Here is a 13,300-nt window from a genome sequence, read left to right on the forward strand (position 1 = left end):
GTTTTAAGAATATATCGTTATAACAATGAAAAGCTGCTGCGCCGACAACTTTTATATCTTTTCTATGGAGAAATAACCCGCTTACTACATTGTCCCCATGCCGCTTTATCAGTTATAACGATAAAGTCTGGCTGCTGGGTGTCCATGCCGAAAGGTAATGGAATGTGAAATCCTTGAAAAGAAAAAAGAAAATGTAATATGTGAGCTGCCGCACGATCGGCCACCTCCTCAGCTGCCGCTGTGCACTTCTCTCCTGAGAGATCCGCGCCAGCCTCGCACATACCGTAAAAACCGGACTATAGGTCGGACCGGAATATAGGTCGATCCCCCAACTAACGAATTCTTAAAATGAAAAAAAAAATTCAATGGCAGAAGTACCGAAAGATATGACACCCTTACCTTGAAACAAATGCGACTCAGGGGGTTGCACAATGGTGACAGTATTTATTTAAATGCTGATCGCAAGTGCACCTGGGCAAGTTTTTAGCGGTATCGCGCGACCATCGACACGCGTGCTTGTCAACACCTTATTAACGGCGCTGAGCAGCGAAACAAACGAGATACGCGCATGTGTACACACGCCCTTACTTTCGCTATTTCGCCGCTCCGTGCCGTGATGATAAGGTGCTGATAAACACGCGGGTCGATGGTCGCGCGATACTGTTAGAAATTCGTCGGGTGTACAGTACACAGAAGGGCACGAAATGCACAAGCGCTACTCCGAATCAGAGCAACGCCTTTGATCAGAGTCGGATGACGAGTGCTTCTCGCTGCCCAGTCCATAGTCGCGTGCGATCTCTACCGCTTTCAAACGGATGCATTCGGCAGTCACAGGCAGCGATCTTACACGCAGCTCGCGGACGGACTCCGCAACCTTGCCTTCCAGTTCTGCAGTCCGCTGCGATCCGGCACGAAATGACGTTTTCTTTTGGTTGCTGCAAGTTGTAATACGTTGCTTTCGCCTCCGCCACTACCGAATGCTCTTTTCGGATACTTCAAGTTCGCGCTGTGCCGCCAGGTTGCCGTGGGCTTCCGCGTACTCAATCGCCTTTTTCTTGAAGGCGACGGTGAATTGATGTCGGCTTCCGCTCATTTTGAAACAAAATGAAAATGCAGCCTTCAATTAATATAACATTGCGACAATGGAAACGCGAAATTCCGGTGCCACAACGTCGCCATGCCGCCATAGACGCCGCGCTGCTGCTGATGGCGATGGCGGCTGTTTACTTCATCCGCCCATTGTTGCAAGACTTCCGTAGTTTTTCCGCCAATGTCCGGTATATAAGTCGAGGGTCGACTTTTCGCGATGGTGTTTTGAAAAAAAGTTCGACCTATATTCCGGTTTTTACGGTAGGTATCTCTCCCGTCGCCCTTCCACCCCTCCGAATGCGAACAGGCTGGGCCCGTAGCTCTGCGCCATGCCACCCTCCAAAACACGAATGGACTGCGCCAACTACGCTGCCAGCACTACCAGCGCCGCTCCCAGATAGCTCGCTAGGCCGTCACAGATGGTTCATTATTCTACCCCCCATTCTGTGCAGTTCTGCTAACGGATTAAGTCGATTGGGCTTCTCTTTGTTCGTTACGTGGAAGTCGTTCCTGGCCATGTTGTTTCTCAGCTTCGTTGACTCGCCACCGAAATGGAAGATGGCTGATCCACCCGCTGATATCGGCAGTGCACGACATTGCCAGTGAAAAGAAAGCGCACTGCTACAGGTTTGGAAACGAAGTGCTTCTAACTGATGAGGTGATCGTAGTGAACATACTTGCATCGGATAGCAACAGTGACGGCCACAACAGCAACACTGATGCGGTAGGGCAGGCTGCCTCAACATTGTCCCCACGGGAGGTCCTGTAGGTGATTCATTCCCTCCAGGGCTTCTCTTATGGGATGGACCTTCTGCTTCACTACGTGAAGCACTTGGATGCCTTGGAGAAGGATGTCATCAAGCTTTGCGTAAAGCAAGCAAGGCTGACGGACATGCGGTTTTCTCATGCAAGCCAGCGGGAAGTACGTGGCGAGATGCTTGTGGCAATCACGTTTCAGCATTTCTTCTGAATTGCTCAAGCTGAAATGCTGCCGCGGCAACCTCCCTGCATTTTTTAAAAGGTGCCTTCTGGGGCCAGCATAGTGATGCCTCGATGGAGCTTGTATGTCACTTGCTGTCCGTGACCCCTCTTTGCAGTTATAGCAGTGTCATTCTTAAATGCTAACAGCCGAGGCTTAACAACAGGTGATTGGACTGTGCAGCAAGCAGAGTTAAACAGTTAAACAAGTCAACACAGTCAGAAGTCAGATTTAAGAAGGTGGTGGGGAGGAGAACTGGCCTCCCCGCCATTATAAATTTCTTGGAACAGCTATGCCATCCCCCATTTAGATTTTTTTTTTGCAACCTGGTTATAACAATTATTGGTTATAACAACAGAATTTTTGTGGCACTTGAATATTGTTATTACTATTGACTATACTTCTAACCTGCCAACACCAGCTACAGTTGAGCCTCTCAATAACGAAATTGGCGAGGAATGCGAAAAAATTCGCTTTCATGAGTATTTCATTTTTGCAAAATGAGGCAGCACAGGTAGGTGATGCGTCGCAGAATGAAACTTTACTGTCAAAATTCCGTTGGCCTACTTTGCCAAGCTTTTCCGCATTGCCGACAGTACACAGTGTGCCGCGCACGTCGATCAGCAGTGGCAGCAATGCCATGGAGCAGTATTCTCGGTCAGTTGCTTTTAGGGATACAATCACTTGTGGAAGATTTTGCACAACTTGGCACCGGACACAGAGCAACAGCGCTCCACGCATGGAGCAGCATTTCTGCAGCACATGATGTCACCTAAGGAGACCGAGCACTAAAGTGATCGTATCTCGTATACTCGAAGGTAGTCAATCAAGAGATTATGGGCCCTTCACGCAAATCTATGTCTGATGCCGAATCTGCGCGCGATGCCTGTCGGGTGGCACCAAAACCAGCGTTCTTGAATCAAGGAATGCATATTCCCGAACAAACGCTCAATCACGGCCTGATCCATGGCACTCTATACTGTGACTGCAATCTCAAGCGCCATATTCCACGTTGGCGGGACGTGGATTTTCTTGTTATTGCTGCATTTTTCTCACCGAAGTGCACGTTACGTACTGTACTAGGTGAGCAACAACTGTCGTCACATGTTGGTAGCAACATGCATGCCGCTTCGAACGTGCGATCATCAAACAAGATGGCGGCCATGACGTGTTTCCGGTGCACACGATCGCTCCCGGCACTTGGTTGTTACTGTAAACAAAAATGACAGTGCCCACGCTAGTTTAATGTGGTGCTATTTTATGCAATTTTAGTGCAAAGCAATTGCATTTGAGCACACTTTGAAGCCTGCTAGCCTTGCGCGAGCAGGTAATATATATGGGGTTACGTTCCGGCAAATTTCATTGATGCGGGATTATAGTACAGCGACATTTCATTGTTGAAAGGCACGAAATCTATGGAATCCTATGGGTATTCGCCGAGGATACGAGAATATTTCGTTGTTGCGGAGTTTCATTATCGCGGGTTTCGACTGTACAACTTTGAGATGATTGCCGCATGTGTAACATTTCGTAGCACGGGTGCGTGAAAGTACATGCACGCAAGCCTATTTCCTTTATGCCCATGAGGCAGGAAAGAAACAGGAAAATTTATAGCATTTGATACCTGCCTGACGAAAGGTATGCTCACACACATTCCAAGATATCCGTTGGATCAGCACAACTTTTATTCAAATATTTATCTTTAAGACTGCCAATATCAGATAATGAATTGACAGCGAACACGTATACTTCAGACCTGCCCCAAGTCGGTCTTCTTGATTCAATAATGAAGAAAAAATAAAATGATGGCCAATATTAGGGGTGCACATCAAAGTACAATGTCTCTAAATTACCCCCAAAATGTTTCGCTACTCATGAAATTAGGCATAACTGAAGAATATTATTGCACACCAGGTCTCACCGTGCATTGTGATATTTTAATGGAACTGGAGGCAGACAAATATTTTTTTTTGTGGGAGATTGCACTTCGGAAATATTTTGGGAATGCACTTCACTAAATGTTGTAGTTATCCACAACTTCTATGGAAATTGGAGGCAGTCGACTTCATGGCTGGTGCATTTGGCCTGAAACAACACTTTCGCACTGATATTCAAAAATATCAAGGTGTAAATATTTCATCTGGGATGTACATTTGGGTTCTTAATTAACTGTAAAGCTATGCTCACTCATTGCTGACTTTTTTGAAGAGGCCATTTTGCACAATTTCAATTGATATTTTTGGATGATGAGTGGTTCTTGTCTACAGTCGTACTATTAGAATTTTATCATGGCATGATTATTCACACCATAGAGCTCAACTGCAACGGTGGTCAAAATTTCTGACACCCTGAAAGGTTTCACTAATCTCATTAGATGACATGTGGTCGTAGGGCATTGCAAGTGATAATCTATCCACATAATCCTAAATGCATTTGCCCGCAGAAGTTTCATAATATAGAAACAAAAACTTGGCATTTAGGGTCTTGGTGCCCGGCAAAGTTACGTAGGCCAAAAGCACAAGATGTTTTCGACAGGAGGTGACGTGGGATGCATTCACTGTATCCTAAGTGCTACCAAAATGGATACTTGTGCTATTGGAGTAACCACTAGAGTCGCTGATTGTGTTTACTCACTTAGTGAGTAACCCCACTGAGTAGCCATTGGGGTTAGGCATGTGTGTGCTCACCATTCAAGTTGGCATCATCCGACAAAGGCCAATTTCGGAATTGAAATAATGAATGATTGGACAAATAGAAATATATGGGCGCCAGCCAGGTCCTTTGGTTGGAATCGAATTAATCGAAAAATGAAGTTAACCTGATTCGAATTAACTTAGATTTTGCCTGCTGCCAGTGTAACCTGAAAATTTTCTCCCATGTTCCGTTTCTCTGGATTTCCACATTTTGGGGGACGTTGTGAGGAAAATTATGTTGAAAGAGTGGAGTCTGTCTTCTGATACTTTTTTTGTAGACATGGAATCTTTATTGCGAATGTCATCGAAAGCATGAAAACATCAGGGAAATTAAAAAGTAGAATTTGCTAGACACCCTGGCAGCGCAAAATTGCACTGATGTTATTATTCCTGTGAATGGTCGCACTTTATGCTTTCTTGTTCAGTCTACGGTAGTCCAGTATAGTGAATACATGGCACGTAAGAAGTCTTTGCCTAAATTTTCACATCTCCTGCCATGCTAGGGTCACATTATACACAAAGCAATGATGGGCGAAATTCCTGTTGCCTTCTCTGGTGTTGGGCACAGTATATGTTAAAGCTTGATCGATGGTGCATGGTGACGGTGCACATTTTTGTGGTGCCAAGTTAAGCAAGAAACTTATTCTTATTTTTGGTGAACAATGAAGCACTAGGTCGACTAAATTGTGCAAGTGGATGAATTGTGTGAATAACGACAAACTAACCTAGCTTTGCAAGGTCATGGCTTGATGTGAGCTGTGTGTGGTTTTCTGTGTGTGCCAGGTGGACCCGAGGTGTGGAAAAATCGTCTGCGCAGAACCTGGCGAGGCGCCTGTCCGAGATGCCCGCGAACTTGATGACACCCACACGCTTTGCCAAGGAAGCTGCCGAGGCTCTGGAAAAGAAGGGAGTCAAGGTCATCGCCAGGTTCGTGTCTTTGCTCGCACATCTGTTCCCGCCATGTGACGATCGCAGCTGATGAAAAAACTTTGAATTTAGGGCCAGTTGGTGTTGCAGTGCAAACGAAACTGTTATGTGATGCGGCAGTGCAAACAAAAAGGATTAATCACAAGATGAGCATGCCAAGGAGTTGTCTATTGGTCTGTACCTTTAGGCACCAAAAGCTATACTTGTAATTCACTTGCGGCTTAAAGGATGTACCACATTTACTCAAATATAGATCAGCACAAATGTTGGTCTACCCCTAAACAGTCGACGTTTGTTAATTCAATCCTGACGAGACTGACAAACGGAACCACTAATCCCAGGGGTCGAAATAAATAAGAGGCAGAAAAGAATGCTAAAATATACTGCTGATTCATTTTGGCAGTATTTGGCCCCAATTTTAACACGTTCTCAAATTGAATGTGCACCTGTTTTTTGTGCGTTCAAAGTACAGTGGACCCTTGCTACTACTAAACCCATATTAACAAACTTTTCAGATTAACAAACTTTTCAGGAATTCCCTGCTGACTTCTTATAGTTTCAGTGTAAAACTATTTCAATACTCGAGTGAAATTTCAATATAATGAACTTTAGGAGACAGTGGTAAATTGTTCGTTATTCTGAAAGATTGTTGCAGTGAAAGCCCCAAAATTAACCATTCCACCCATCAGTTCATAAGTTGTCACCATATGCGCTGTCCACGAAAACGTCGCTGTTGGCTCTTGGCACTTGCTGTTGCTATTTTCCATAGATTCCGTCGCCACGCACCACCAAGGCACCGTATAATAAGAGTGACGTGCGCAAAACAGATGCGGACACTGAGGAAACTACAGAAAAAAGGTAGCTCCACGTCGCCTCCAAAGTGCAATGTTTCTTGCTTTTTGTTTGTTTTTCACATTTCTTACTGTGGATACCGCAACTGTCTCACTCGAGGCAGACACCTGAACTATGTCAAAGCGCAAGTGTGCGTAAACGACACAGTGTAGAAAATGCAAAGTGCAACTGTATGGCATCCCTATGAGTACGGAGCTTACGTTTCACCGCGCTCGTAGCTGTAGTATGGCCGCGGAAGGAAGCACAAAGGAAAGAGGTGCGCGCAGAAAGAAGGAAGAGACGCGCCTCTGTTGTTAGGTGACACTTTTGTGGGCGGAGCATGCGCTTGCAAATCCCAATGCGCCGTTGCTTCCGCTCGCCCGCATTTTTCTGTCGGGTGCTGTCTCAGGCATGTGCCCATACACTGCGACATCCGCTCTCTGCGCCTTGTAGTCTGCTAGCCTACTGTTCCGGCTGCCATGAAAGATACATGGAAATCTCAGAATCCCCAGATTTCAGAATATTAGTTTGTAATACTGAGGCATTGTTAACATTATAGGGAAACTGAATAACGATCGTTATTCTGAAAAGCTTGGTATTCTAAAGTTCGTAGTACTGAAATATATTTATATTGAAACTGAAGAGTGAGCAGAAAATTTCTGAAAAGTTCATTAATCTGAAAAGTTCATTAACGTGGTGTTCGTAGTTACGAGCTTTTATTGTACAAACTTCAGAATACCAAATTTTTCAGTATAACTGTCGTTATTCAGTTTCTGTGTCATGTTAACAATGCCTGAGCGCTATTAATTGATGTTAAGAAATTTGGGCATTCTTAAATTTCCATGTTTTCTTCACAGCAGCCAGAACAGTAGGCTAGCAGATGACGAGGCACTGAAAGCGGACGTTGCTGTGCATAGGTTCGGAAAACGTGAGACGGTGCCCGAGAAAAAATGAATGCGGGTGAGGGGAGGCAGCGACGCATCAGGTTTTGAGAGCGCATGCTCCGCAAAGAAAAGTGTCACCTAACAACGCAGACCCATCTCTTCCTTCTTTCACCCTTCTTTCTGCACACGCCTCTGCTTTCTTTTGCACTTCATTCTGTGGCTGTACTAGCTATGTGCGCAAAGAAATGCAACTTCCATGCTCGCAGGCATGCCACATGGTCGCACTTTTCGAATGGTGTCTACCTCGAGGAAAATAGTTGTGGTGTCCACGGTAAGGAATGTGTAAAACAAACAAAAAGAAACACTACACTTTGGGGATGACATGGAGCTTCCTCTCTGTCTGTGGTTTTCTCAGTGTCAGTGCCTCTTTTGCACGCACCGTTCTTCCTATACGGGGCTTTGGTAATGCATGGAGGTGGAATATATGGAAAATAGCAACAGCACGGGCTGAGAGCCAACAGCGATGTTTTTGTGGACAGCCCATGTGGTGACACCTGATGAACTTATGCGTTGATGTGTGGAATGGTCAATTTTGGGGTTTTCGGTATAGCGAACCATTTTCCTCTATCTCCTGAAGTTGGTTATACAGTAAAAACTAATTAATTCACAACTTATTAATTTGAAGTTTCGGATAATTCAAAGTAGCTGCCGTGGTCCGTCCAGCATTATATTGAAAGCAATATGTAACGCATCCCACTAATTCACACCAAAATCCGCACCGCCACTGATAATTCAAGCTCCACTTCATCGTGGATGGGGAGAGTGCTAGTGCGCGAGAGCAAGCTGGCGATGCTGGTGTCGCCGTGTGGATTGTACAGCTTTGCTCTTTGCATGTGCGGCCCTGTATTTAGGCTGACTAGAGAGAGGTGCGTTTGTGCCTGGCCATGTTATGGCTTACACTTCTGTTGCAGGTCAGTTATCTCCCTGTCTCGAGACTTTCAAGATAAAAACACGAACGCGGTGCTGCGTGTTTTCATTTGTATTTTTTATTTATTTTTTCGTGTTGCATATCGGAGGCTATGTGCTTCCTCTACGAGGTGCTCTGCCCAGGAGCGGCACTAGGTAATGTCTGGAACATGGCAGCCGTGACATTTATCATTGCCCACAGTACCAAAAAGCATAGCCTTTGATATATGTGGTTGTTACTCAAAAGAAAGCATCGTTGGGATACGTGTTTGGACGCCACTTATATGTATAGTCGAGCTCAGCAGCTTGCAGCCGGTCTAGACAGGAGAGCATAACGGAGACCAGCGTTGCAGGAGGTTGTGCATTTTGCGATTGCATTTTAGAGCGCAGCTCTTGTTCCTGCGGCAAGCATTGACGGCGCTTCTCCTCTCCTACTTCCTTTTCACCGGCTTACCCCATCCTGTTAGCACTGAGCAATGCTCCGTCAAGGGCTGCAGAAGATAGTGCTAACTTTTCCTTTCTCAGTACGAACCACTTCTCTCTCGGTGATTCAAAGACGCGTTCATAGTCCTACGTTTTCAGTCTGCGTCGCTTGCGGCCAGTCGCGCTACGCCGCTTGCACTGTGCCTGCTGAAAGGCCGTCCCCTCTATACTTCAACGCGCGCCATTGGCTGCTTTCTTCGAAGCATTTGCAGAACGATCCCCAACCTGCATGCTGCTTTGAACAGCTGTCTGCAACCATCGGCGAAGCGGCGTGGGCACCTTTTTTCTCCACGCCATGCATTGCGGGTCGGCACAGTTGGTGCAGTCGGTGCAATGAACACGCAGATGGAGCAAGAGCCATCTCGACATCACACATGTCGCACTGCATTGGCCGTTTCCAGTTACGGTGGCTGCGCCAGTGCATCGAACTGTAGACATTGTTATTCTCACCAATGTGACGCAGCGTGTGTGCACTCATGCTAAGTTGGACTGTGTACGTGCCTTAACCGTGCAATTTTTTCTGACTTTCATTATTCGAATTTTGTATAATTGGAATTTTCGTAGCATCCCCACAAAATTCCAATTAACAAGATTTTACTGTATTGAGATTTGAGATTTCACTTTACAAAACAAGCATAAAAGTTTACTTTTGAGCTTCTAAACAAAGTTAATATAGAACACATACCCAATTCTTTAGCAAGGAAAACATAACATGCCTCCATTCTGGCAATAAGAAAAAGACGAAACCAGTGAATTTTACTTTCACAGAATGAAAATTTATTTACCTCATAATCGTCGTCATCACCTTGAGACAGCACGTGTTATCACTGTTTATACAGTACCACTACATGGCGTCCTTCACACGTCCTTCAAACTACTCTCAAGCAATTACAAACCGGATGATGGCTCAGGTCTAGACTAACCCGCTCGCTAGTTCGTCCTACAATGCATGTGATTTACCAGGGCGCTAAAAACAAATTGTGCAATTTGTTCGCTAGCTTGAAATGTGAGATAACTTAAGGTTTTAATGTGCTTTCGTAATCAGACTGAAAGTGGCATGTCGTCATCGTCATGCTATGTCGGGACTTGTTATGCAACCATTCGTGGCCACCAACTTGTGATAGCAAGGACACAATGACGCTGGCAACGCTGGCGCTGATGGTAGGCTGTTGCAAATGCGGTTCTGGTTCTGATTTTGATTTCGTATTGGATTGCACCGCCGAAGCAGTTTTCAGGATAATTTTCTTTAAAAAGAAAAGGTTCACTTTCGTGAATTTTTTTTGCATTTTGAAGGGTGAGTCTACATATAACGAACTACTGATACAACGATCACTTTTTGCAGAGCTATCCAATTTGCTATAAACAGGTTTGGCTGTAGTGTAATATTTATTATGCGCTGCTAGTTTTGCTTTAAAATCTTTCTTGGGTAGGATGAAAATAGGTGTTTTCGATGGTAAATCCACAGCTGATTGGCTGGCACCTTTTGCATTCGTGTACAGTAAGGACTCAAAAGTTAAGCTCGAGTGTAGGCAGAAAGCTATGAACGAAACTCGAGCAACAGCTAGCAGTGTCATACATTCAAAGTCACAGCATCTGCGCTTCACCCCATTGTGACGACATGTGAAGCTGACCAGGCCGCAGAAAGGGTAAACAAGTGCCTCTGTGGTCTTGACCATCATGAAATTTCAAGTTGGTGTATTACTTCACTGATCCACAATTCCGAGGGAAATTTTTCAAGTGAAGTTTCTGTACTGCTGGCATTATTAAAGCACAGAAAAAAAATGTGCTCCGTGAAGTTAGTAGTTTTCTTCTTGCTACCCAATTAATATGGACATTTCTAGCAGTGTCCTCTATGTCTGAAAAAAATTGTAGGTTGTTCTTGTAGTTGTAGGATGGTGGGATGCTCTGCAGTGCAGCTTCTGCCAGTATTCGAAACCTTGTTCTCAGCACCTTTGAACCGAGCCTTTAGAATTGTTTTTTTTATTTATGGTGCCTGTGTCCACCTACACGTTTACAGGGACCGCAAGTGGATTGAGGAACAGAAGATGGGCTCCTTCCTGAGTGTTACCAGGGGATCGGACGAGCCACCCGTGTTTCTGGAGATGCACTACGAGGGACCGGGACACCTGGCCGGAGGACCCCTGGTGTTTGTTGGCAAAGGGGTCACTTTTGACAGGTGATTCTCCTCTGCAGATCTCTGAAACCCTTAATTGTCTTCCTGTGGCGCACACGAAATGCTCCTGCGCAATTCGCCACTGATGAAACGAAGGAGTGAATGAAATATAGAAAACGAAATTGTAGGTTTTAGTGTTTAAAAACTCCACAGGCAACTACAGTCAAACCTCCATATAACGAAATTCACTATGTTAGGGACTATGTTTATTTAAAAGTCTGAGATCCATTGAAAACTCTTTTCTTTTTCTATACTTAATGAAGTCATTTCATGACACGGTTTTGATTTAACGGAAGTTTTCGGCCATTTCAAGCATGTACTTAGAGTCTGTATGGCTGGCAAATCTAGCAAAAAACTATAAAAATATTGGCCGAAGAAAAAGTTATTTGCAAGCGTCCTTCCGCATAAAAAATTCAAGCAATGAAAATGCCATTGAAGCGTGCATACCAGGACGCAGTATGCAGGAAACAGTACCGCACCATTTGTCGCATAACAACTTGTGAAAGCCACGGGTTGTGCAGCAGCTCAGACTGCTCAGAGCACTCAGAAAAACACGAGAGCTGACGATTCCTTCAGCACAGGGGGACTGGGGAAGGGGAAATTGCGTGGTTACGTGATCAAGCATGCGCTAGAGCAGGGAAGGGGGCAGGGAATGCCGTCTATCCAACCTCTCCCCGTAGTATGCGTCTCTCCTCTCCTTTACGTTTACTATAGCTGCACATGGCTGTCCATAGGCGGTACACGGGCCGTATCTTGGAGGTAATCTTCAGCAAGTGCAAATGGCAAGCCAAGATGGTTGGCACCTTCATGCACATTTTGTTTCGTTGCGTCCAGTGTTGGCAGTCGCATAATCTCAAGTTTCGATGCTCAGTGCAAAGCGTTCGCTTGTGTTGCTACAGCAAGTCCTGTTGGTCATCGAGTTACCTTTGCATGAGCACTTGTGACACCGATAAACTACGAACATTACTTTGTGTAGTTGTATATTTGCTATCCCCGTCAATGCTCCTTCCACCTTTTTGGTGATACTGCAACATTTTTTTTTAGAGTGCAGCTCTTAAGTGCCCGTTCCTGTGGCGAGCGTTGGCGTTGTCCCTTGTAACCTAGTGAGCAAACACAGCGAAGGATGAAAGTGAACGCAGAGCGCAGTGGGAGATGAAAGGCAACGATAGTGAATGAACGCAAGGGGGAAAGTGGAGGAGGGTTCATCAGAACCATCAGGTGGAAAGGGGAGGTGGTGGTTACAGCGAAAGCGTGAGAAGAAATGCGTAGTGCCGTGCAAGGTGGGCTTTGTGGCGACAATGGCTACGACATGACGCCGGAGTAGTGCCTTCTCTGTATGGAAACAAAGTGCTGCATGAGCGGAGGTCTGTCTACGGCGGCTGCTGTGAATCGCGCCTACGTGTCACGGGCCCCTTTCGCAATCTCCCGATTAGCGAGGCAGTCACGCCACACATCGTTCCATTTGCAACGTGCCACACGAGACAGATTATCTGCACCAGCCAGTATATCGCAAAACGAAAACACCTTTAAAGCCATGCTCAAACTTCGCATTCGGGAATATCGTTATCGTTGGGGATTTTTTTTTCTGAGAATGAATATCCGTATCTCTTTGCACTTTTGTTTTTAATTTGAGGGCTCCATCTAATGACGGCTGCAGGCACTAAGCACAGGTCAGCCATGGTGCCCAACATTTGCAGTGCTGCACAACATAAGACTTTAATCTCAGGCACCGTGAGCCATGTCGATGCATTGCTCTCGGTGCAATTTGTACTGCGAGCATTGGCGCTCATAACCATGCTATTATGGTCCGACCTTCTTGCGATTTGTTTATAAGCAATTACTGGCAAGATATTATCCACCAGAAATCGGTGGAACCTTATTTTACCTCAGTGAGTTGGTTGCTTTTATCCGTCAGTGCTTCGACAGTATAGGCACAATATACTGTATTTACTCGCATAATGGATGCACTTTTTATCCATTTTTATCCTCTTCTCTCTGTCCTTGTTATCCATATTTTATTATGAAGTTGGTGGGTGCGTTCATTATGTGGGGTAAAATTTTCAGTGATTTTGTTTTCCCGCGGCCGCTTCTAAAAATTCAGTTTCACCCGAAATGCGAATCATTGATTGCGTTAGCAAACGTGTAGACAGCTACATGAAATAAGGATGGTAGTATTATCGGCTGCATAAACTTGCAGACATTCACTTTAAAGCAAACTGAACGGCGAGAACACAGTACAGTCAAACCTGCATATAACGAAATTGAAAAAAGTTCG

At 45.2% G+C, this 13,300-nt stretch overlaps 1 protein-coding gene across 2 annotated transcripts in view; it reads left to right on the plus strand.

The window, feature by feature from the left end:
* LOC135907296 (cytosol aminopeptidase-like) overlaps positions 1 to 13,300 on the plus strand; it is an 84,657-nt gene that overhangs the window by 29,733 nt on the left and 41,624 nt on the right. For both annotated transcript variants that reach the window (XM_065438985.2, XM_065438986.2), the window contains exons 7-8: positions 5,545 to 5,688; positions 10,870 to 11,028. In XM_065438985.2, the coding sequence (XP_065295057.1) occupies positions 5,545 to 5,688; positions 10,870 to 11,028 (303 nt within the window). The remainder of the gene's footprint in view (positions 1 to 5,544; positions 5,689 to 10,869; positions 11,029 to 13,300) is intronic.

Source organism: Dermacentor albipictus, chromosome 7 (assembly GCF_038994185.2).
Source record: "Dermacentor albipictus isolate Rhodes 1998 colony chromosome 7, USDA_Dalb.pri_finalv2, whole genome shotgun sequence".
NCBI classification, from domain to species: Eukaryota; Metazoa; Arthropoda; class Arachnida; order Ixodida; family Ixodidae; genus Dermacentor; species Dermacentor albipictus.